Consider the following 26,310-nt stretch of genomic DNA (forward strand, 5'->3'; position numbering starts at 1 on the left):
ATTCTATGAACAGATCCAGGTTAATCACACATTGCGGGGCACATTACGGCCAAGATAATGCAACAGTGTTCTATTCCGGTGAAGTAAATAGAAGTGAATTAATTTTGTTTTATAAACTTGAGTACCCAATTATTTTTTCCAATTAAGGGGCAATTTAGCGTGGCCAAGCCACCTAACCTGCACATCTTTGAGGGGCGAAACCCACGCAGACACGGGGAGAATATGCAAACTCCACATGGACAATGACCCAGAGCCGGGATCGAACCTCGAACCTCTGCACCATGAGACTGCAGTGCTAACCCACTGCGCCACTGTGCTGCCCCGAAATGAATTAATTTAAACGTTGAAGATTATACCTGCCCATTCATTTTTGGGTAAGTCAATAAAGCTACAGCAGACTCCAGCTCTGGTGTGTTCTGCGGCTGACGAGTTAGCTAACAAATCTCTGCCTTTGTTTGCAATATGCAGAATACAACACAAGCTTGCATTAGGTACAGAACGGTGATCTCTGAAGTGAGAGGAACAGGAAATGTGGACAAAGTCTTTTAAAGTATTAGTGAGTCAGAAATTAGTGTTTAATATGTTGACAAAAATATTAAAATATTTGAAGATACATTACATGTAATGGCTTTTATTTCACAATAACTAGGCAGTAGCATACGTGACTGCACAGGGGGAACATACAACGTAGATCAATTTTATACACTGATAGTTAGAATAAATTTGTCAAAGCAAAGCTTGTGAAAAGTTGAGTGTCTTCCATTATCTTAGTCCATGTTCCATTATTTATCTTTGCTTACTGTATCATCAACATTTGGGTCTTTATAATCAGTAATTTGACCCCTCATAAATGTGTGCAGCTTTCAGAAACTTCAGATGTGTGGAGGAGAAAAAAAAACAGATTGCTAATTTAAAGGCAAATATCCTGAGCATAATTAAATATGTTCAAAAAAACATATTAACAAAATACAAATTGCTACACCTTCAGCAAGGGGATGAAATTCTTACATGGAAATATTTACAAAAACATTAATGAAAGTATCACACGCTCCATTCCAGCTTAAAATACAGAAACCATCATTTTTGCCGAAGTTAATGAATGCATGAATTTCACCCTCTTGCCGATTGTTTCTGGTCCATTCTCCAGTGGCAAAGCATTATTGTCAAGTAAATCTAAATAACACACAAAATGGACACTGACTCAAACAAATTGAAAACCGCATTATGTTTAAGCTACATGTGGGATGTCTGAGATTCTATTTTAACCCGTGTAATAATAAATATATGCAAGTGCTGTATTTATTTTGTCATAATGGATTATCAGATCAATTAACGGTCATGAAAACGGTCATTGTTTTAAAAAGTGGTTCTTTTAAATTTCAAAACTTTTCATGAAATGAAGTGTACAGTTGTGGTTAAAGAACATTCAACAGAGGATTAACAATGGGTTATATATTCAGAAGGGCCTCCACGTTTAATTACTTCCTCCCCTGCAAAATGCACTGTATCCCATCAATCCCCAAGTGCCCTTTTAGAAGTATAATGTATTCCCATTTACTTATTTTTATGCAGTTACAAAAGCCCATTTTTCATCAGACACCCGTTTCGATGGAAAGTGTTTTCTTTGAGGACAACATTAAATAAAATTAATACATACAAGTCAGTAGTCGCAATGCAATATTGTGCAGCATACAAAAACATTTCAGTCCCAAATATCCATTTTTTTGTAGTTATTACACAACAGGCTAGTAATTCCGACCGTCAGCAAGCTGCAGCTATATCTGAATACTAAACGGCAAGAAATATGACAGCAATGCTGTATGGCCAAAAAAAATACAATTTGTAAACATATGCAGATTCTGCGAGCATCAGCTTTAATGTAACAGTTTAATCGGTCGCCATGTAAATTCATTCCATCTTTCTTTAATCACGAATGCTTCATAGCCCACAGAATAAACGCCTTTGGTTATTACAGTTTGCTACTTAAATGAAAGGAATATGTTCTAAGTTATCGATCAGGCATCAAAAGTAAAATAGTTAATCAGTCTGGAACTCCGTTATTTTGTTAGACTATTGAAAAATGGGAATGATTAAACAATTCATAATTTATCATGTTAAGACAAAGAGTAAGCATTGCAACACTCATTACTGAATACTGCGTCTAAAACCAATTAGAATTTCTGAGCTTCGAGTTCAATTTCTTTTAATGTTAAAGCATTTTTAACCGAGGTAACAATTGGTAGCAGGCCTACCTACGCCAAAAATGGGAGGAAAATGTGCCATCCCCACGAGCAATCACTTGCAACGGAAAATTCAGGGAGCAACTGGATGTCGGATAATGGCGAGGATTTCAACTTATCAAGCTCTTCCCTAATGACCACCATTCTCTAAACATGCACAGCTTCCAACATTTACAAACGTTTGATCTACTGGTTAAATTAGAGTTAATTAAGTTTAACTAAGTTTAAAATATAGAGTAGCAACTCAACAAATTCAAACGTATGTACATTTTCCCGAAGGCTAAATATAATTTCTCCAGGAGTTGGTTGCCCTGGTGCATGGAATAAGCTGGAAATGGCAGAAACTAGGAAACACCCAAATGGAATTAAAACACCCAAATTTGATTAGGATAATGTACCAATTTTGAATTAGACCAATTGCGCTCAATTTTTCATAAATCGGAAAGAACAAATTTGCATTTGTGTGTGTAATGTCTTTCGGATGTCTCTGAAGCACTTCAGAGCCAATTAATTGCTCTTTGAAGTTGCAACTCTTACATGTGTAAAATTTGCGTATAATAAAGTGCCGCTAACAGGAAAGGAATGAATGACCAAATAATGTGGTTGACAAGAAAATCCCCTGCTGCTCCCAGGGTAGTGCCATAATAGCCCGAGTTGCTATATGATCCCCTGGTTTAATATCTCTTCTGAACACCTTCTACAATGCAGCACCCCCTCAGCATTGAACTGAATCATCAACCTGCTGTCAGGTATTCACATCCTTCTTAATCAAATTAGCTAAATTCTCAATATCAATGAATCAGGCCGAATATTGTAGTGGCAGGGACGCATGCAAAGAAAAATAACTCCAATGCAAATGGCCCAAACATATTAAGCATGAAATTCCTAAAATAATATTCATGAATATTATATCACTGATATAAACAGAAATAAAAAAATTGATGGGCAAACAAGCCTACATATGTTACTGAAAGGAACATTAAGCTAAACAATTGGGCTTTACTAGAAAACACATCTGTAACACTAGAGAAAGTCTGCAAATTATTGGTGGTATTATTCATAGCATTCCCTTGTCCACAACTGTTTGGTTGAGGTATAAACAGTGTCAACAGTAATTCTCAAGTTTAAGGCGGCCATTGTTTAAGCCCCACTACATTATTTTCAGATCCACGACTGCAAGGGATCAAAATAATTAAAGCCAAGGATAAGTAGCTGCTAAAATGCTTCAGATATAGTTATACATTTCCAAAATCAGTCAGTATTGTTTCCTGGCCCATTAAAAGCAAAATATTTGAACAGAACCGTAAATGTAACTTCACTTAATATCAGTATAACTGCTGTAAAAGGCTTGACAATAAAATAATCAGCATTTTCAAGGCATAATTCACTATAGTTTAATAAATTTAATTCAAATTTGTTTAAATTATGCATAACATTTTAAGCTCCTGGCAACTTTGGCCAATTACATGAGCTCAAAACGTGCACCTGGAAAGCCCCACGAGGAATGCAAACATTTGTCTCAAATATCAGGTTTATTGCAACGGCCGTACGTATAGGGTGACACTTCAATTCAGGGAGAGATTCCGTGTATAAAACAAATGAGAGAACTCAGGCTATAAAATAGTCATCGAAATAAACTGGTAACAGTTTACCCAAGTCTTGGTTTTGAGACTGAAAAAGATGAAAACACAAAAGGCGGCAGGGAAGGAACAGGCGGAAATTACCAACTAGTCATTCAGAAATACACCAGGGGGCTGAATTCTACTTCGGCAGCAGCATGTCATGGGCAATTGCAAATCAGCATTCCTTACTCTGGGGTAGTGTAAAATGTGCTGCCGATTGCCCTGTATAACGATACCACCAACGGCCAATTTCACCCCCTCAGCCTCATTTTGTTTTCAAGTTTTTTTCTAGCCTAGTTGTCTTTTCTTTGGCACTGACCCTTACATCTCCATTAATACTACAGTACTACCTCCATTCATACTGTAGCACTACCTTCATTACTTAGGGAACATCATTCAAGCAGGAAGCAGTATGTGATCAGTAATTTGCAATGCAAGCCACATAAGCCATGTAACATCTATTCAGGATTTTCTGGTCAGTTCTTGCAGTAATCCATAGAGCCTTGACAGCCGTCTTTTCAGACCCTTCGCTACTCATGGATTTGAGATGATTAATTCCACAGTTTTCTTGACTCAGTGATTGAGAAAGTCAGCACCTCGACTGACTCAAACAGAAATAGGACAGTGATCCTAAATAAATGGCAGCCTGCTACCATTTAAACGAAGGCACATCATTTAGAACGACGCCATTTATCAAAATACTTTTAATTCACTTTTTGTATAAATGGAAAATTATAGTATTAACATGCAAATAAATCAACACCCCCATCCAGCATTCTTTTAAACATGCTGCTGTATAGCTTATATAGAATTATATAGAATCTCTAAGGTAATTAGTACTGTTAAGTATTCAGAATTCTATGCACACATCTCAAAGTGTTGTCTGTGAGCGTGGAGACACTGACACTGGAGAAGATGAGGTGGACGAATTGGAAACGTGGGGAAGCATTCCTGTCGGAGAATCTGAAATTTGTAATTCCTCTAGTTTCTTCAGTAATTGCTCTCGTACAACCAACAATTCTTTGTAGCGCTGTTGTACTGGGTCCTGCTGCTCAGAGAGGGGACAGGAAAGATCATTAACTAAACGTTAACATTTAATAGCAATGAGAAAAATATCCAGCTATTCATTCGTTCAAATAATTAATATTTCCAGTGATTGTTGAAATAGTTTTATGGCATTCACTGGAATTCACGACCGTGATGTTTGCTCAGAAGTCTGATGCACCAGGTTCTAAACACGACATAAGTTGCACACCAAAGTTCAATCACTACTGGTATTCCTTTTGGCTAACTTTTGTGAATTTCTGTTCTATTCTTGGGGACAGTATCATCAATGAAAATACAAAGCAGATTAACAGTGTTAATCCAAAAATATTTTAATTCAAAAGCAAAATACTGCAAATACTGAAACTCAGAAATAATAATCTTTATTAGTGTCACAAGTGTCACATTAGTGTCTGGGCAGCACGGTCGCATTGTGGTTAGCACAATTCCTTCACAGCTCCAGGGTCCCAGGTTCGATTCCGGCTTGGGTCACTGTCTGTGTGGAGTCTGTACATCCTCCCCGTGTGTGCGTGGGTTTCCTCCGGGTTCTCCGGTTTCCTCCCACAGTCCAAAGATGTGCAGGTTAGGTGGATTGGCCATGATAAATTGCCCTTAGTGTCCAAAATTGCCCTTAGTGTTGGGTGGGGTTACTGGGTTATGGGGATAGGGTGGAGGTGTTGACCTTGGGTAGGGTGCTCTTTCCAAGAGCCGGTGCAGACTCGATGGGCTGAATGGACTCCTTCTGCACTGTAAATTCTAAGATAAGTAGGCTTACATTAACATTGCAATGAAGTTACTGCGAAAAGCCCCTCGGTGCCGGTGCCTGTTCGGGTACACCGAGGGAGAATTCAGAATGTCCAATTCACCTAGCAAGTACGTCTTTCGAGTCTTGTGGGAGGAAACCGGAGCACCCGGAGGAAACCCACGCAGACACGGAGAGAACGTGCAGACTCCACACAAAGAGTGACCCAAGTCGGGAATCGAACCTGGGGCCCTAGTGCTGTGAAGCAACAGTGCTAACCACCGTTCCGCCCGTACTATTACAGGACTATAGGAACAGAGTCAAGGAGTCAGGTAACTGGATAGATCATTCAAGAGTTGGCACAGGGACAATGGGCCAAATGTCTAACTTGTGTGGCATCATTCTTTACGTGAATATCAATGGGGTATGGCAGGGCATCAAAAGACCAGATTATTGAGGAAAAACAAAGATAATACTGGTAGAATTTTGATGGGTCAAAATGCCACCAAAGGCCAAGTTTTAGAAAAATTAAATCACCAGAAAAATGAATGAGACGTTTCTGATGAGATCTTGAGGGTCAGTGAAAATATATTGGTTCTTTTTACAAATTTAGAGTACCCAATTCATTTTTTCCAATTAAGGGGCAATTTAGCGTGGCCAATCCACCCATCCTGCACATCTTTGGGTTGTGGGGGCGAAACCCACGCAAACACGGGGAGAATGTGCAAACTCCACACGGACAGTGACCCAGAGCTGGGATCAAACCTGGGACCTCGGTGCCGTGAGGCTGCAGGGCTAACCCACTGAGCCACCGTGCTGCCTCAGTGAAAATATATAATGCATTGTAGATTTATTTGAAACCTAACAATAAAGACAATATTTTAATCATTTAAAGGAAAGACTAGTGCACCCCATGTTTCTAAAAGAACTGGGTGTGGATTGCCATAATCTTGCAAACTTCCCTAGATACAGGGGGAGGGAAGTGCCAGAGGTATGGAGAGTGGCCCATGCAACACCCTTATTCAAGAAAGGGTGCACAAACAGTCCGAGCAACTATAGGCCAGTTCGTTTGACGTCAGTGGTGGGCAAGGTTTTAAAAACAACCGTCAGGGAAAAAAAATCAACAGGCACTTGGAGAGGTTTGAGTTAATCAAGGAGAGCCAGCACAGATTTATAAAGGCAGATCATGCACAATTAATCGAATTGAACGTTTTGATGAAGTAACAGAGAAGGTTGATGAAGGGAATTTGTTGGATGGAGTCCATATAGAGTGTTTAGCAAAGGATTATGGGAACTTGGGCTTTATGGAGTACAAAAGTATGGAAGTTATGCTGAACATGTACATAGCTCTGGTTAAGCCACAAGTATTGTTCCCAGTTCTGGTCACCACGTTTAAAAAAGGGTTGAGAGGATGCAGATATTGACCAGGATGGTTCCAGGGATGGGCGATTTTAGCTGCAAAGTTAGGTTGAAGAAGCTGGGACTGTTCTCTTGGGAGAAAAAGCAGTCAAGGGAAAATTTGACTGAAGTGTGACAGCTTTGGATAAGGTAGTCAAGGAAAAAAAAAAGTGTTCCCATTAGTTGATAGTACAAGGCCCAGAGGACACAGATTAACTTTTTTGGGGAAGAAATGTAGGGGAACGTGTGGAAGGCCTTTCTTCTGCAATGATTGGTAATGACCCGGAGCTCGCTGCCCAAGAGGGTTTGTAAACAGAGATAATCAACGATTTCAAAAAGGAAAAATGGATGGGCACTGGAAGGAACTAAAACTTGCAACGGCACTAAATCAAACTTGCAAAGACACTGAATATCTTCAGGTTACAGGAATAGAATGAGAGAATGAGACTAACTGGATTGTTCCACAGAGCCAGCATGGACTTGATGTGTTGAAAATCTTCCTTCTGTGCCAATGACTGAATGGTGTGCTCTCTACTAACATGTTTCCTCACAAAGGATAGGACATAAGATTTTTTTAGAAAATAAGTTTAGAGTACCCAATTATGTTTTTTCTTAGTAAGGGGCAATTGAAATGAAATGAAATGAAAATCGCTTATTGTCACGAGTAGACTTCAATGAAGTTACTGTGGCCCCTAGTCGCCACATTCCGGCGCCTGTTCGGGGAGGCTGTTACGGGAATCGAACCGTGCTGCTGGCCTGCTTGGTCTGCTTTCAAAGCCAGCCATTTAGCCCAGTGTGCTAAACAACAATTTAGCATGGCCAACCCACATAACCTGCACATCTATGGATTGTGGGCGTGAAACCCACGCAGACACAGGGAGAATGTGGAAACTCCACATGGACAGTGACCCGGGACCTGGATTGAACCCGGATCCTCAGCGCCGTAGGCAGCAGTGCTAAACACTGTGCCACCGTGCCGCACAGGATAGGACAGTTATCTACAACATCACATTAGATTAATTCACAATGTCACTTGGACCAGTCCCTAACAAAGCAAGATATTTATCCACAGAAGATTACCAATAATGGGGTGCCTCAGACCCTTAAAACTCCCACATCCTTAGAGATATTGCATACATACTCCTGATTATCACATACCTGTTGCCTGAACCAAGGGTTCCACCGAATGTAATAGTTGACCCAGAGATCCAAGTGCCGCATGCTGGCTACTGGGTAGAGTACACGGTGTTGGTCTTTTGTATAAAATGGATTAATGTACTTGTCAATTTCGCTGTTTATATAAGACCATAAGGACACGGTTTTTTTTCGTAATTCCTTGAATCAACAAAACAAAAGCATGACTTAAATGTTGCACAAATAGAAAAACTACAAATGCAAATGTCAGCAGGAAACTTGCTGCATGTAATCAGCTACTGCCCTCCATTAGCTGATGAATCAGTGCGCCTCCATGTTGAATGCCACTTGGAAGAAGCACTGAGTAGCAAGGGCTCAAAATGTACACTGGGTGGGGCACTTCAACATCCATTACCGAATGTGGCTTGAAAACACCATCACTGACTGAGTTGGTTGAGTTCTAAAGGATGTAGCTGCTGGACTGGGCCTGCGACGGGTGGTGAGATAACCAACATGAGGGAAAAATCTACTTGCCCTTGTTGCAGACGCATCTATCCATGGCAGTATTGGTAGGAGTCACCACCACACAGTCCTTGTGAAGACAAAGTCCTATCTTCATACTGAAGAAACCTTCAAGCATGTTGTGTGATGCTACCACGGGCACTGACTCAGAACAGATCTAAGAGTTGGAAACCAGCATTTGGACTCGCAACGTTAGCTCTTTTCTCTCCCTACAGGTACTGCCAGACCTGCTGAGACTTTCCAGCATTTTCTCTTTGGAAACAAGCATCTGCTGGCTTTGTGGGAATTGTATTCCACCATGGTCTGCAGCCTCATGGCCCAGCATATCCCTCACTTTATCATGACCATCAAGCTGAGGAAACAATCCTGCCTCGATGAAGAGTGCCAAAAGAACATGCCAGGAGTAGCACCCGGCATACTTAACAAGGTGCCACACTGGTGAAGCTACAATATGGGATTACGTGCCTCTGAACAGCACAAGCACCATGCTGTAGATGGAATTAAGCAGTCTTCCAACCAGCAGATCAGGTCAAAGCTCCGCAGTCCTGAGAAATCCAGTTATGAATTGTGGTGGACAATTAAACAATCGACTAGAGGGAGCAAAGAACAAAGAAAAGTACAGCACAGGAACAGGCCCTTCGGCCCGCCAAGTCCGTGCCGACCATGCTACCCGACTAAACTACAATCTTCTACACTTCCTTGGTACGTATCCCTCTATTCCCATTCTATTCATGTATTTGTCACGGTGCCCCTTAAATGTCACTATCGTCCCTGCTTCCACCACCTCCTCCGACAGCGAGTTCCAGGCACCCACTACCCTCTGTGTAAAAAAAACTTGCCTCGCACATCTACTCTAAATCTTGCCCCTCGCACCTTAAACTATGCCCCCCAGTAATTGACCTCTCTACCCTGGGGAAAAGCCTCTGACTATCCACTCTGTCTATGCCCCTCACAATTTTGTAGACCTCTATAAGGTCGCCCCTCAACCTCCGTCGTTCCAGTGAGAACAAACCGAGTTTATTCAACCTCTCCTCATAGCTAATGCCCTCCTCACCAGGCAACATCCTGGTAAATCTCTTCTGCCCCCTCTCCAACACCTCCACATCATTCTGGTAGTGTGGCAACCAGAATTGAACACTATACTCCAAGTCCATCCATGGACTCCATCTACACCTCCCGCTGCCGGGGGAAAGCGGGCAGCATAATCAAGGATCCCTCCCACCCGGCTTACTCACTTTTCCAACTTCTTCCATCGGGCAGGAGATTCAGAAGTCTGAGAACACGCACGAACAGACTCAAAACGGCTTCTTCCCCACTGTCACCAAACTCCTAAATGACCCTCTTATTGACTGACCTCATTAACACTACACCCTGTATGCTTCAACCGATGCCAATGCTTATGTAGTTACATTGTATATCTTGTGTTGCCCTATTATGTATTCTCATGTATTTTCTTGAATTTTGTTTAATTCCCTTTTCTTCCATGTACTGAATGATCTGTTGAGCTGCTTGCAGAAAAATACTTTTCACTGTACCTCAGTACACGTGGCAATAAACAAATCCAATCCAAATGTGGCCTAACTAAGGTTCTATACAGCTGCAACATGACTTGCAAATTCTTATACTCAATGCCCCGGCCAATGAAGGCAAGCATGCCGTATGTCTTCTTGATTATCTTCTCCACCTGTGTTGTTCCTTTCAGTGACCTGTGGACCTGTACACCTAGATCTCTCTGACTGTCAATACTCTTGAGGGTTCTATCATTCACTGTATATTCCCTACCTGCATTAGATCTTCCAAAATGCATTACCTCACATTTGTCTGGATTAAACTCCATCTGCCATCTCTCCACCCAAGTGTCCAAACAATCTAAATCCTGCTGTATCCTCTGACAGTCCTCATCGCTATCGGCAATTCCACCAACCTTTGTGTCGCCTGCAAACTTACTAATCAGACCAGTTACATTTTCCTCCAAATCATTAATATATACTACGAACAGCAAAGTTCCCAGCACTGATCCCTGTGGAACACCACTAATCACAGCCCTCCAATTAGAAAAGCACCCTTCCATTGCTACTCTCTGCCTTCTATGACCTAGCCAGTTCTGTATCCACCTTGCCAGCTCACCCCGATCCCGTGTGACTTTACCTTTTGTACCAGTCTACCATGAGGGACCTTGTCAAATATAGTCCATATAGACAACATCCACTGCCCTACCTGCATCAATCATCTTTGCGACCTCCTCAAAAAACTCTATCAAGTTAGTGAGACACGACCTCCCCTTCACAAAACCATGCCGCCTCTCACTAATACATCCATTTGCTTCCAAATGGGAGTAGATCCTGTCTTGAAGAATTCTCTCCAGTAATTTCCCTACCACTGACGTAAGGCTCACTGGCCTGTAGTTCCCTGGATTATCCTTGCTACCCTTCTTAAACAAAGGGACAACGTTGGCTATTCTCCAGTCCTCCGGGACATCACCTGAAGACAGTGAGGATCCAAAGACTTTTGTCAAGGCCTCAGCAATTTCCTCTCTAGTCTCCTTCAGTATTCTGGGGTAGATCCCATCAGGCCCTGGGGACTTATCTACCGTGATATTTTTCAAGACGCCCAACACCTCGTCTTTTTGGATCTCAACGTGACCCAGGCTATCTACACACCCTTCTCCAGACTCAACATCCACCAATTCCTTCTCTTTGGTGAATACTGATGCAAAGTATTCATTTAGTACCTCACCCATTTCCTCTGGCTCTACACATAGATTCCCTTGCCTATCCTTCAGTGGGCCAACCCTTTCCCTGGCTACCCTCTTGCTTTTTATGTACGTGTAAAAAGCCTTGGGATTTTCCTTAACCCTATTTGCCAATGACTTTTAATGACCCCTTCTAGCCCTCCTGACTCCTTGCTTAAGTTCCTTCCTACTTTCCTTATATTCCACACAGGCTTCGTCTGTTCCCCACCTTCTAGCCCTGACAAATGCCTCCTTTTTCTTTTTGACGAGGCCTAAAATATCTCTTGTTATCCAAGGTTCCTGAAATTTGGCATATTTACCCTTCTTTCTCACAGGAACATGCCGGCTCTGAATTCCTTTCAACTGACACTTGAAAGCCTCCCACATGTCAGATGTTGATTTACCCTCAAACATCCGCCCCCAATCTAGGTTCTTCAGTTCCCGCCTAATATTGTTATAATTAGCCTTCCCCCAATTTAGCACATTCACCCTACGACCACTCTTATCCTTGTCCACCAGCACTTTAAAACTTACTGAATTGTGGTCACTGTTCCAGAAATGCTTCCCTACTGAAACTTCTACCACCTGGCCAGGCTCATTCCCCAATACCAGGTCCAGTATAGCCCCTTCCCTAGTTGGACTGTCTACATATTGTTTTAAGAAGCCCTCCTGGATGCTCCTTACAAACTCTGCCCCATCTAAGCCCCTAGCACTAAGTGAGTCCCAGTCAATATTGGGGAAGTTGAAGTCTCCCATCACAACAACCCTATTGTTTTTACTCTTTTCCAAAATCTGTCTACCTATCTGCTCCTCTATCTCCCGCTGGCTGTTGGGAGGCCTGTAGTAAACCCCCAATATTGTGACTGCACCCTTCTTATTCCTGATCTCTACCCATATAGCCTCACTGCCCTCTGAGGTGTCCTCCCGCAGTGATATTCTCCAGAAACATCCCCATCTTCAATGATGTGGGAGCATCCTGCCAAAGGGATTATCACTACTGATTCCACCCCCACCATCAACACCCTGGGGGCTACCACTGACCAGAAACTTAAATGGACGAGCCTTACAAGTACCATCGCTGCAAGATCAGGTGAAAGGCTGGGAATTCTGCAGGGAGTAACTCACCTCCCAACTTCCCAAAGCCTGGCCACCACTTCCAAGGCATAAGTGAGGAACGTGATGAAATGCTCTTCACTTTCCTAGATGAGTGAAGCTCCGAAGACACTCAAGATGATCAACACCATCCAGGACAAAGCAGCCTGCTTGATCGGCAGCCCAAGAGACTCAGCATCCTGACTTGGAATATGTCACTTCTTTCAGCATTGTTAGGTCAAAATCCGACCTAACAGCACACAAATCGCAACAGTTTAAGGGAGCATTCCACCGCCTTAAGACAGAGGAGGGAGTGGGAATAGAGGCCAGCCTTGCCAGCAATGAACAAATAGAAAGAAAACAGGCATGTGAATATTGCCACTGTTGATTCACATGAATATATGTGGCATATGTTATTTTCATCCACTATTTCCCAAATTCAAGTTATCACTCTCGTGGAGAGGCATTTATACTAGTATAGGTACATCTAAACTGAAATTACTCTATTGCAAAGTTATGCTGATGCTCAAGATGAAAGCTCTGGTTCAATATCCAAGGACAAGATCCAGGCCTTGAAACATGCACTATTTTAAACAGACATAGAGATAGAGGGAGAGAAAGAAACTTTGTGTAAATCGTACAAAAGAAAGAGAAAGCAAAGAGAAGATGGAGGTGGAGAATTGCAATGACGAAAAGCAGCAGGAAGGGACAGCATTCAGAAGCAAACTCGGGGTGGGATTTTACACTCGCCCACCAGCAGTTTTGACGGTGTGGGTGCTCATCAAAGCCAACTGGTGGCCTGCCCACCACCTGCTCCCACCAAAGTTACACCAGTAGCAGTAATAAAGTTAGACAGCCTGCCTGCCCGTGGATCAATTGGGGCCCTCAAATGGAAAATTAATTCCTGCCAATTGGAGGGCCAGGGAAGATCTCAAATTGAGATCTCACCAGTGCTAATCCCGTTTTTGGCTGCTCGTGAGATTTAGTGGCCATTACAGGATTTGCGCTCGTGGCTAACGGGGTCAACAGATCGCACCCAATTTATTAATAGAATCCAAAGCATTTAAGAATGACACAAGTCGACTTTCCTGGAAAAATAATGGTCCATGATTAAAATAGCAGTCAACACCTAGACAAAATCGAACAGTTAATAGAAAGTTCCACATTCATAGCAGAACCTTACTTTATAAATGAAATTATACATAGCGCATGAAATATATTACATTTTATTAACTTATATCCTCCACATCTTAAAATGTTAAGGGACAGGTAATGAAGTATTTTAACAGATTAAAAAATATATATTTATGGGATGTCGGCTTCGCTGGCTAGGGCAGCATCATTGCCATCCCTAAACACCATTCAGAAGGTGTTGAGCTGTCTTGAACTGCTGCAGTCACTGAGGTATAGATACACCCACAATGCTGATAGGGAGGGAATTCCAGAAATTTGACCGAGCGACAGAGAAGGAACAGCGATATATTTCCAGGTCAAGATGGTGAGTGGCTTGAAGAGGTGGTGGTGCTCCCAGGTATCTGCTGCTCGTCCTTCTAGATCAGTGGTTCTCAACCGGGGTCCACATGGACCCTGGGGGTCCATGTAACATTACTGGGGGTCCACACAAAACAAATACCGAATTGGGGGTCCACGGTGATATTTTAGTGGTCCATAGAGCAATTCTACTTCAGAACAATTGTTATTACTGAGAATCAAGTAGAAGAAAAAAATGTTTGTTTTCATGATGAATATTCACCTTTTTCTCTCTCTCTCGCACTGACAAAGGTCAAAGAGAGATTATAATCTATCTAATTTACCTTGAGGGCTGAAGGGGTTCAGAACCAAAAAGATGCATTTGCTGTGTTTATTTTTGTGGTACTGAATTCTGAGGAAAAAAAATCCATACCGGTTGATGACAAATGGGTTTATTGTGCTTTAATGACAGTTGTTGTTGAAGATTGCCTGGGCTATTGTCCCCTAGGAACAGCCCGGAGGACCTTTAATGACAGAAGCAGCTTATTAAATACCCACGGTTGACCTGACGCTTATGCCACGTTTCTCCTTGACAAGTTTAATGAATGATTTAACACAGTAATCACTAGAAACTGTGTATATTTGATATGAATTGGTTATTTTTAGAGTAATTTAATTCAATTTAGTCAGTAAAAAGTTTTTTTCATTACTTTTCATATTAGAATAAGTTTGGCAACGTACGAAAATACCGCAAATCCGTTTCCAACCCTCACGGTAAGGTAGATGGACTTTAGGATTAGTTTACTACGCATATAAGCAGCTTTTTTTCTGTGGAATGGCTATGGGGGTCCACAAAAAAAGATTAAGAGGAAAAGGGGTCCATGGGTTAAAAAAGGTTGAGAACCCCTGTACTAGATGGCAGTGATTCAGGGGTTGTACAGTGCTGCCGGAGGAACCTTGGTGAGTTCCTGCAATACATCTTTTAGATGGTACACAGCTGTAATTGTTAGTCGGTGGTGTCGGGAGTGAAGGGGTAGCTATCAAGCGGGCTTTGTCCTGGATGGTCAAGCTTTTTGAGTGTTGTTGGAGCTGCACTCATCCAGTCAAGTGGGGAGTATCCCATTACACTCCTGACTTGTCACTTGTAGATGGTGGATAGACTTTGGGGAGTCAGGTGGTAACTTCAGCAGGATTCCCAGCCTATGACTTGCTCTAATAGTCACAGCATTTATATGGCTAGTCCAGTTCAGTTCCTGGTCAATGGTAACCCAAAGGTTGTTCATAGTGGGGAATGCGGTGATGATAATGCCATTGAATGTCAAGGGATGACGATTAAATCCTTGCTAGTTGATGGTGGTAATTGCCTGGCACTTGTGTGACGCGAATGTAACTTGCCACTTGTCAGGTCAACCCTGGATATTGTCCAGGTCTTGCTGCATTTGGACATGAACTGCATCAGTATCTGAGGAGTTGTGAATTGTGCTGAACATTATGCAGCCATCCGCGAACATCCCCACTTCTGGCCTAATGAGAGAAGCAACGTCTTTGATGAAGCACTGAAGATGGTTGGACTGAGGACACTAACCTGAGGAACTCCTGCAGTGATGTCCTAGAGCTGAGATGATTGACCTCCAATCAGTACAACCATCTTCCTTTGTGCCAAGAATGACTCCAACCAGCGGAGGGTTTTCATCGATTCCCATTGACTCCAGTTTTGCTAGGATTCTTTGATTCCATACTCTTGTCAAATGCTGTTTTGATGTCAAGGGCAGTCACCCTCATCTCTGACATTCAGCTTCTTTGGTCATGTTTGAACCAGGGCTGTAATGAGAAGAGCTGAGTGACCCTGGTGGAACCCAAACTGAGCGTCAGCAGGCAGATTATTGCTGGCTAAGTGCCGCTAGGTGGCGCTGTTGATGACCCCTTCCAAAACTTTACTCATGATCAAGAGTAGACTGATGGGGCGGCAATTGCTTGGGTTGGATTTGTCCTGTTTCTCGTGTACAGGACATACCTGAGCAATTTTCCACATTACTGGGTAGATGCCGGTGTTGTAGCTGTACTGGAACAGCTTAGCTATGGGCGCGGCAGGTTCTGGAGCACAAGTCTTCAGTCCTATTGCTGGAATAGTGTCAGGGCCCACAGACCTTGCAGTATCCAGTGCCTTCCGCCATTTCTTGATTTCACATGGGGTGAATCGAATTAGCTAAAAACTGACATCAGAAATGCTGTGGACCTCTAGGGGAAGCAGAGATGGATCATCCACTCGGCATTTCTGGCTGATGATTGTTGTGAATGCTTTAGCACGGATGTGCTGAGCCCCTCCATCAATGAAGATGATTGTGGAGCCTCCTCCTCCAGTGTGTTGTGTAATTGTCCACCACCATTCACGGCTGGATGTGGCAAGACTGCAGAACTTAAATCGGATCAGTTGGTTATGGATAATACAAAAAGAGCAATACTACTGGATGCATCTTGCTGATCCCCACTAGATGATTAATAGAAAGCTTCCAACATCTGTATGTACCAACCTCCTTTGACCGCTGCTGTTCACAGGTATAAAGGAAAGTCCCAAATCGGCAGCTGTACAGATGATCCAGAATGGTAATCAAGAAAAGCTCATTAAACTGAAACGCTGTCGGAAACTAGAGTCAAGAGAAAAAATAACGTCAATGAAATGCAACCCTTTTCAGCATGTTTTGTGAAATCCCTTTGAAGACGGACCAAGTTAACACTAGATGAAGCAAAGTTTGGTTCAAATTGTGCTTGTGCAAGATAAATGTGCTGAGGAATTGTTCTGATCAGAGTAGGCTAGTTCAATTGGATGCAACGTATAGTCAACATATAGATGCCAAATAATATCTGACACTACCCCATTTAAGCAGCTTGTTTTCCTTAGCTTAAACAGAATAACCCATCTGTATTCTGCCCTACATCCCAGGACAGCAGCATGTCTCTCGCAGCCCGCCTTGTACAAGACCTTTTTTCCCCAAAACCCAATATTGCCTTTTGCTCAGTATCTATGCCACGTTTGTCTAAAATAAAAAAAGACCAACACTGCCTGCTTGTCCAAACTGGTTACCTCCCCAGTGCCCAGTCCACCAGCCTAACTTACCGACTCGTGCTGAGTCTAGATGAACAGGACTGTCACAATAGTATTGAAAATATACACTTTGCTGGAAAGCCAAATGCTCCAGGATGCTACTTTTAACCTACTACATACCCGTTACCCTCACGTTCCTGTAAATTTAAACCTTTTACAACTTATATTGCACCTTTAATGTAATAAAATATCCCAAGGAGATTCACAGAATTAGAAAACAAAATGTGACGAGCCACAAAGAAAGACTTGCACTGATATTGGCATCAGACACAAGGAGCTATTTAGTCAGGCGGCCAAAAGTTTGGTCAAAGACGTAGGTTTTAAGGAGTGTCTTAAAGGAGGATATGAGAGATGTAAGGAGGGTATTCTACAGCTTGGAGCCGGGGAAGCTGAAGGAACAACCACCAATGGTAGCGTGATTCAAATTGCAGATGCTCAGAAGGCCAGAATTAGAGGCATGCAGGTAAATTGAAGGGCGATAGGGTTTGAGGAGATTAAGAATTGCATGGGGGGGGGGGGGGGGGGGGGGAGGGGGGGGGGGGGGGAGGGGGGAGGCCACAGGGTGACTTAAAACAAGTATGAGAATTTTAAAATCAAGATCAAGCTAGACTAGGAGCCAAGGTTGTTCAGCGGGTACAGAGGTGACATTAAACAGGACTCGATGTGAATAAGCTGAAACGGTCATCCAAACTTTGCAGCCCAAATTTAGAATGTGGAAGACCAGACATGGGTGCAGAAAAATAGTCAAACTCAGAGGCAACAAAGGAATGAGGGTTTCAGCATCAGATGAGCGGAGCTTGCAGCGAAGTTGTGCAATGCTAGAAAGGTAGATACAAGGGATAATGGCACTCATTGGTGGTGGGAAGTTGATCTCAGGGTGATGACATGAGGACAGTTGCAGCGCGCATCCTTTCTGTGGAATAATCAAAAGCTTCAGATGATGTCCAATAGTTGTCTATCTTGCACTTCAATCATAAAAAGCAGGAATATATTGCATTTCCCCCAATTAATATTAAACCTACTTACTTGCTTTGTCATTTGCCACACACAGTCAATGAACTGCAGAAATATAGGAGATCGATCTGCATCTGCGTGGTTCTTGTCACCATGCCCTATTCTCTAAAGTTAAAAAAAATTAAGTCAACTTCTGTTTTGTCAAAATCCACCATCTAAACTTGCATCAATTAAAATTACAGGCAATTTTAACTTGAGGAACAATTCTAATTATCGATTCAGATCAGTGAAACTGGAATACCAATAACCTGATTTTCCAGTAATAGTGCTGCAACATCCTATGGACAGGCTAGAGAGAATGGTTATCAGAGCTGAGGGTCTACACCTAAAACTATTTCCGTTCTTTTCGTTCAGGGGCTGACCGACTTTTTTTTATGTCGAGCATTTTCACAAAGACTATTGATACCAAAGCGAGGAGAGGCTGTATGGATCTGAATGCGGCTATGTAACATAAATTGAGATGTTGTACACGCCTGATGCCTCTTGGTCATCTTGCTATCAGGTTTTGTACTTTAGGATTACTGTCCAGAGAACACCAGAGAGCTGAGACTTTGGAAAGAATTCTCTCTCCTTCACTACAGAGAGCTTGTTACATTCCGGAGAGTCAGGTGGTGAAGGGCAGAACTGGAACCAATCTATAGACTAAAGCATTTTTTTTTTTAAAAACAGATACACACGACAAACATCCATCTCTTAACCTCACCCTCACAGTGTCAGTTTATTCCTTTTTTAGGTGGGGCACATGTGAATCCCCAGTTGCTGAACACCGAATGCATACATGAAAAATACAATTAATTTACGATTTAATAATCTTTATTAGTGTCACAAGCAGGCTTACATTAAGACTGCAATGAAGTTACTGTGAAAATCCCCTAGCACATTTAAGTACATCGAAACCTTCCAGTTGAAAATTTAATCGAATATTATAGCAGAGCTTTCAAATAGTCACTTTAGAGAAATCAATCCTTCAATGAAATGCAATAGAGCTGATAAACCCAATGGACAGTTTACTGCTTAAAAAGATGCGAGTTCTTGTGAAAGGTCTTTTGCTGGGCCCAAACTAGAACAAACATTTTGTGAATTGCAATTAAAAGATCAATGTGCAGACAAAATCTTGGTTATTAATAATTCTGGCACCAATTTCTGCAGCTATGTTCCACTGCTCCTGAGAGTTTCACTAAGAAACAAATTAATTTATCCTTTTGTCTCTATAGGACTTCTAAGTTTAACTTAAGTTTCACAATATCAAATTCATTATAAGCAGGTTTCCTTACATCAACAGCTGAAGTGATGATATCAAAATTTCAACTCTCCAAAACAAAGGTATTGAAAGGTCTCAGACAAACAAGTGACGTTAACACTCCAATCAGTGATGCAGTTCTTATACGATGACGTGTGATTTGGTATTCTTACCGTTGCAAATTTGTGTCCAAAACTTATCCACTCCTTTTCAATAAGTACTTCAAAACCTTTTGCTGTTCGATAAAAGCTATCAAGCATCAGCAGAGCCAGGGAAGTAAGCTGTGCAGTGCGGTCCCAGCCATCACTGCAATGAATCAATGCTGAACTTTTCCCAGATGAAACCTTATCTGCTACTCGAATTGCCCCTGCCAGAACAAACTACATATAAAAATATAAGTTGTACAACATGTTTTTTTTTTAAAACTGGTATGTTTATGAATTTTAAATGGAAATAACAATGCTAACTAATGATCACTTCCAAGCAATGCACAACCTAATTCAAACCTTGCACTGAAAACTCAACTGGCGCAGTAAAGACAAGTTTATTTGTGTGGATGTGTAATGTTAACTGTTACATCTCATTTTATAGCAGTCTAATCCCAGAGTTTATATGTAAAATAAACTATTTATGATGCTCACCAAAAACTAGATTGCTAGATGTTCATCTTGCTTCTTTATTTATTTTATTAATTGCTAACCTGCTTTCAAAAATAATCTCTAAATAACTAACGCAACAGATAGCTAATCACAAATCAATATCTTACCTTAATATGCTCTAACCAGTGCGTTGACTCAAGACTTGACAGCCAGTGGGATTCCTCTACGCTAGGGTATACAATGTCCTTTAACTTCCTTAGAGATTCCCTCATAACGTGGATATTGTGAATGTCGAGGAAGATGACTTCTGCTTTCTGATAGGCATCATCACCTTCATAGCCCCCTCCTGTGGCCTGAAGAGAGAGAGAGAGATTTAATACAGTCTTTTTTCCCCAATTACTTGCAATGCAAACTAAAACTAGCCTTTGTAACTAAACAAAAAAATCAGACATTCTACCAGGATGGGGCAGGCAAGAAATACACAGCTCAGAACTTGAGCACCAATTTGAACATAGCAGATAGCAACCTTTTGAAATCTTGCACAATATTTTCACAATTTACAGGAAGGAATAAATACGCCGGAATTTAATATCACATTAACTAATCACAAATAAAGAGAATGAAACATTTAAAATGCTTTTCACAGATTGACATGCGATGGGCCTTTGACTAATACACTAACTTTTTAATAGAACTAGTTACGTCAGAACTGAAATCCTGGCCGCAGTTATATGTGACACATGATGTAGTTAATTAGCAACTTTGGAGATTTAATGAAGTTAATATGTGTGTGGTGATAATTAATACACTTCACAACATGTGCTGAAGTACACAACACAAATATTATTAAATTGCTTCACTGGTTACAATAAAAAGATTTCAACGACACAAAATTAGGGATACTTTTAAACCATACCCTTCAAGCATGGGCCAGAATTAAAATATTTTTTTTTTAATTAAATTTAGATTACCCAATTATTTTTTCCAATTAAGGGGCAATTTAGCATGGTCAATCCACCTACTCTGCACATCTTTTGGGTTGTGGGGGCGAAACCCACGCAGACACGGGGAGAATGTGCAAACTCCACACAGACAGTGACCCAGAGCCGGGATCGAACCTGGGACCTCAGCGCCGTGAGGCAGTTGTGCTAACCACTAGGCCACCGTGCTGTCCTAGGATTAAAATATTGACATTTGTTTTTACTTTTCATTTACTTACAATGTTTTTAGTCTTCATTTTCATTCAGATATCAACCTTTAATCCTTTCCTTTTATATTGCTACTTTTTCATGCTTTTTGAATGAGGACTTTTGAACAATTACCTTCAATATCAGACTGGAACACCGTGGCCCATTTTATTATTTCAAACAATACTAGTCTTGTAGGAGATGGCCTGGCAGTGGGACGAGTCAAAGAGTAAAGTGGAACAGGTTTCTCATACACAATGTGACCCAGAAGTAAATAAAAATCAGGGTAGTTGGCGGCAGTCAACTCAAAGAACGGAGAGGGGAAGTCCATTCATCTCCAGAGAGTCAGTTTATTCTTTCTATATTCAGAAACACTAAACGCTGCATTTCTTACCCACCTTTAGTGGCCCCCAAGAATATTCGTTTAATGATTGCACAGCTGGGCAGCTTGCTACAAAAGCAAAATACTGTGCATGCTGGGAATACGAAACAAACTTGGAAAATGCTGGAAATACTCAGTAGGTCTGGCAGCATCTTTGGAAATATTCTGAGGAAAATGCCATCGCCCTGAACTCTGTTTCTCTCTTGAAAGAGGCTGCAGTGACCTGCTGAATATTTCCAGCATTTTTATACGAGCAGTTCACCAAGTCACAGCAGAGGGTTGCACAGTAATGTGGACTCATTACATAGAAGCCAGATCCTGAAGAAAATTAAAGTTACGAGTCTATTATCCGAACCACCACACCAGCTTGCCCTAAAGTGCACGATCCCTCTGCCTTTACATCATTACAGTAAGAAGTCTTACAACACCAGGTTAAAGTCCAACAGGTTTGTTTCAAACACGAGCTTTCGGAGCACGGCTCCTTCTTGAAGAAGGAGCCGTGCTCCGAAAGCTCGTGTTTGAAACAAACCTGTTGGACTTTAACCTGGTGTTGTAAGACTTCTTACTGTGCTCACCCCAGTCCAACGCCGGCATCTCCACATCAGGTTTACATCATTACACACCTTGTTGGCTACTGCATTGACGCTTGGCCTTGCATCAAAGATGGTTAACTTCTGGGTCTGCCCATTGGACTCTCGAATAATATCAAGATACTTTTCATCGTCTTTGCTGCGTTTTCCACTCATGCCAACCAGAGGCTGACTACAACGAACAATCACAGCTTGATTGTCTGGGTGTATCCAGGATAATACCTGAAACAAATGCAAACACAAATCACTGCTAAAGTTGATTTTAAAAGCTGAATTCATGGCTATTTCACGTCGTCATAGCGACAAAATAAACACACGGAATACAACGGGTGCCACTTGACCCACGTACCATGACTCCCACCACCTACCTCCCTCTTCCACTAAAATAGGCTCTTTAATTATCTGTTGACGAGGAGTAAATAATTACAACAGGATAATCCGAATGAAAATTGAAAACTTTGCCTTTTAAACAAGTCAATCATTTTTTTCATGCGGTTCAACTTGGAATTTTGGAAAATGGGGAAATGACCCAAGATGGGGAAAAGAATTGGGGGCGATGGGAAGACTTGGAAACGACAACATTTTGAAACACATTCCCTTTTGATATTTCATTTGAAAAATAATTCAGTATGAAAGGTATATTTTATATCCTATATATAGATATCTATTTTTGCCACACCCACCGGTAATCGACCCTTGGACCTGAAGGCTGCAATTTTCCGTAAATCATCATCACTGGCACTGCCTGGAACCACTAAGACTGGTGGATAAGTGTCACAAAGCTCATAGTTTTTATTTATGTTCGTGATCCTCCATTTCCGCTTTTCGTCAGGCAAGCTCTGCAAGAATATAAAGTAAAAACCAAGCATAAATAAAGTGACTAACAATCAAAAATGTCATTTGCATTACCTGAAACATAGAAATAAACTTCCTTCTGTTAAGTATCTTAAGCTAAAATATCAGGAACAACGTTGTGCTTGAATCAGCATTTATATATGCCAAAGATGGTAATATTATACTTCCTATACCATTGAGGTAGTCTGCCCAATGTGATGTCATGGGGTGGTTTTCTCAGAAAAAGATTTGTAAAGTTTAATTCCCATGAACAAGGAGTTATTTAAGGCCGAGCGTGGGAAAGTAACAGTAACATAGCAAAGCTCTTAAAGGTACTGCAGCCCAAGTGATTCTCTGCCCCCCCCCCCCCCCCCAAACATGGCAGAAGAGTTCCTGCTCCCCCCCACCACATCTTAAGAAAACATTATCACATAGTCCAAAGATGTCCATGTTAGATAGGGTAATGCAGTTGCGGAAATAGAGTGGCGGTGTGGGCCTAGGTAGGATGCTCTTTCACAGGGTCTGTGAAGACTCAATGGGCTGAATAGCCTCCTTTAGTCATAGAAGGTTTGTTTACAAGTGCAACAGGTGATTAAGAAGGCAAATGGAATTTTGTCCTTCATTGCTAGAGGGATGTAGTTTAAGACTAGGGAGGTTATGTTGCAATTGTATAAGGTGTTAGTGCGGCCACACCTGGAGTATTGTGTTCAGTTTTGGTCTCCTTACTTGAGAAAGGACGTACTGGCGCTTGAGGGTGTGCAGAGGAGATTCACTAGGTTAATCCCAGACCTGAAGGGGTTGGATTATGAGGAGAGGTTGAGTAGACTGGGACTGTACTCGTTGGAATTTAGAAGGATGAGGGGGGATCTTATAGAAACATTTAAAATTATGAAGGGAATAGATAGGATAGATGCTGGCAGGTTGTTTCCACTGGCGGGTGACAGCAGAACTAGGGGGCATAGCCTCAAAATAAGGGGAAGTAGATTTAGGACTGAGTTTAGGAGGAACTTCTTCACCCAAAGGGTTGTGAATCTATGGAATTCCTTGCCCAGTGAAGCAGTTGAGGCTCCTTCATTACATGTTTTTAAGGTAAAGATAGATAGTTTTTTGAAGAATAAAGGGATTAAGGGTTATGGTGTTCGGGCCGGAAAGTGGAGCTGAGTCCACAAAAGATCAGCCATGATCTAATTGAATGGCGGAGCAGGCTCGAGGGACCAGATGGCCTACTCCTGCTCCTAGTTCTTATATTCTTATGTTCTTTAGCACTGTAGATATTTTGTGGTTCTAATTCTGCTTAGCATTCAGGGGGAACAAAAATCTGTTCATTTCTTATGAAAACTATATTGATTGAAACAAAAAAAAATCTTTTGAGATTAAGGGCGTAATTTACACGCCACATCCCTCCGGAACCGGAGCGGGATAAGCCAGTAGATTCTGGGAGAGGCTTTTACCGGGATTCCCAACGGCCATTACACCTTTTGAGATCTACCCAGATCTCACCTCGAACATGATCACGTGAGACGGCACAATCTGGATCTTGCCCACAATGGGCAGGACCCAGACTCGCATAGCTAAAAGAGCTTAAAAGCTCACTTCGCCATGCAGCCACCGGATCGAACGGCCACGCGGCATCTATCGACCTGGCTGAGACCACCCCAGCTGAGCACCGTTCAGCACTGGCTCCCACAAACGGGGACCAAGTGGAACCGCACTTTTGTGGGGGAGAGGGTGGGTCTCCCAGGCAATCGGGGGTACTGCCAGGGGCCCAGGTGGCATTGCGAAGGTGCCAAGCTATCAGGTCCGGGGGTATGTGGTGGGGTGCTGAGGGTGTGGCTTGTGGAGCCCCAAACAGGTGAGTGATGGTGGTGGTGGTGGTGGTGGGGGAGGGGCACAGAGATCATTTTAAAATGCCGCCCCAATCTCTAACTGCACTGAGGAGTTCCGATCAGTACAGGATATTCAGCTAAGTGCGGCATCGGCAGGGCCAAAATGAAAATAGAGCGCCGTTAGCTAGCAGGGTTGTTCCAGGTGATTTGAACAACTGCTTGATTCCCACCCAGAACGGACTCCTTTTTTAAAAACGTTAAATCGCACCCCAAGACGTTTTTCTCCAGAGAATGTGGGAGTGCTTTGAGTAAAGCGTGCTCTCCTGAGACTTTCCTTTCTGATTAGATAGATGTAGTTGCTTCAACCAACCACATGAGAATGCTAAAGCACCAGAATATGGATTTCAAATACATTAACTGAATGACATATTTACAACAGGCGGAACAAAATTCATTTCAGCACTTACTAATTCAGGTGTGGAGAACAGTTCTTACTATTTTCCAATCAACTCTGGCCAGCTCCTCCCTCATGTCTTTGTAGTTACCCTTATTTAAATGTAATACCGTTACATCTGATTCCAGCTTCTCCCCCTCAAACTGCACGGTAAATTATATCATATTGTGGTCACTGCACCCCAAGAGTTCCTTCACCTCAAGTTCCCTAATCAAGTCTGCCTCATTACACCAAATCCAGAATTGCCTGTTCCATAGTAGGCTCTGTCACAAACTGCTCCAAAAAAAAACACATCTCTTAGACATTCCACAAATTCCTTTTCTTGGAATCCACTACAACCTGATTTTCCCAGTCCACCTGCATATTGAATTCCCCCATGATTATTGTAATACGTTACCGTTGTGACAGAATCATCTTTGGATCAGAATCCACACAGATCTAGCAGGATCATACTCATTCTAGGTGGCAAAGTGATAAATTTCATCTGACAATTTATTAAACCGCTGAGGGTGGCTGAATAACTCAATAGGTTAGTTGTGGTTGACCTTATGAATAGAAACTAAAATCATAACATTGCCCTAACCACAATTCTCTATAACACTCCTGACAAACAACAGTGGAAATCAATGTGAGTACACTGGTACAAAATGACAGCAACACGCATTTATTCAGCAACCATCATGCAAATAAACAACCCATTTTCCAGGCCACGCTAAATTGCCCCTTAATTGGAAATTTTAACTTTTAAAATTTTTTTAGATTACCCAATTATTTTTTCCAATTAAGGGGCAATTTAGTGTGGCCAATCCACCTACTCTGTACATTTTTGGGTTGTGGGGGCGAAACCCACGCAGACACGAGGGGAATGTGCAAACTCCACACGGACAGTGACCCAGAGCCGGGATCGAACCTGGGACCTCAGCGCCGTGAGGCAGTTGTGCTAACCACTAAGCCACCGTGCTGCCCTCTTAATTGGAAAAATTAAAATTAAACCTTAATAAATATTTTCCAGAATGTGGGGCCAGGACAGCAGAAACCACAGATGACAATGATGGAGTAAAAGGATGGAGGATAGATAAAGAACTC

General features: G+C 42.0%; 1 protein-coding gene across 2 annotated transcripts in view; it reads right to left on the reverse strand.

Moving 5' to 3' along the window:
• Window positions 1-551: 551 nt before the first annotated feature.
• mtm1 (myotubularin 1) overlaps window positions 552-26,310 on the reverse strand; it is a 111,534-nt gene continuing 85,775 nt past the window's right edge. For both annotated transcript variants that reach the window (XM_038774205.1, XM_038774206.1), the window contains exons 8-15: window positions 22,794-22,949; window positions 22,144-22,332; window positions 20,119-20,304; window positions 19,526-19,732; window positions 18,125-18,217; window positions 16,527-16,640; window positions 8,205-8,381; window positions 552-4,910 (exon numbers count right to left, since the gene is read on the reverse strand). In XM_038774205.1, the coding sequence (XP_038630133.1) occupies window positions 4,734-4,910; window positions 8,205-8,381; window positions 16,527-16,640; window positions 18,125-18,217; window positions 19,526-19,732; window positions 20,119-20,304; window positions 22,144-22,332; window positions 22,794-22,949 (1,299 nt within the window). In that variant the 3' untranslated portion in view covers window positions 552-4,733. The remainder of the gene's footprint in view (window positions 4,911-8,204; window positions 8,382-16,526; window positions 16,641-18,124; window positions 18,218-19,525; window positions 19,733-20,118; window positions 20,305-22,143; window positions 22,333-22,793; window positions 22,950-26,310) is intronic.

This window comes from Scyliorhinus canicula, chromosome 17, assembly GCF_902713615.1.
Source record: "Scyliorhinus canicula chromosome 17, sScyCan1.1, whole genome shotgun sequence".
Taxonomy (NCBI): Eukaryota; Metazoa; Chordata; class Chondrichthyes; order Carcharhiniformes; family Scyliorhinidae; genus Scyliorhinus; species Scyliorhinus canicula.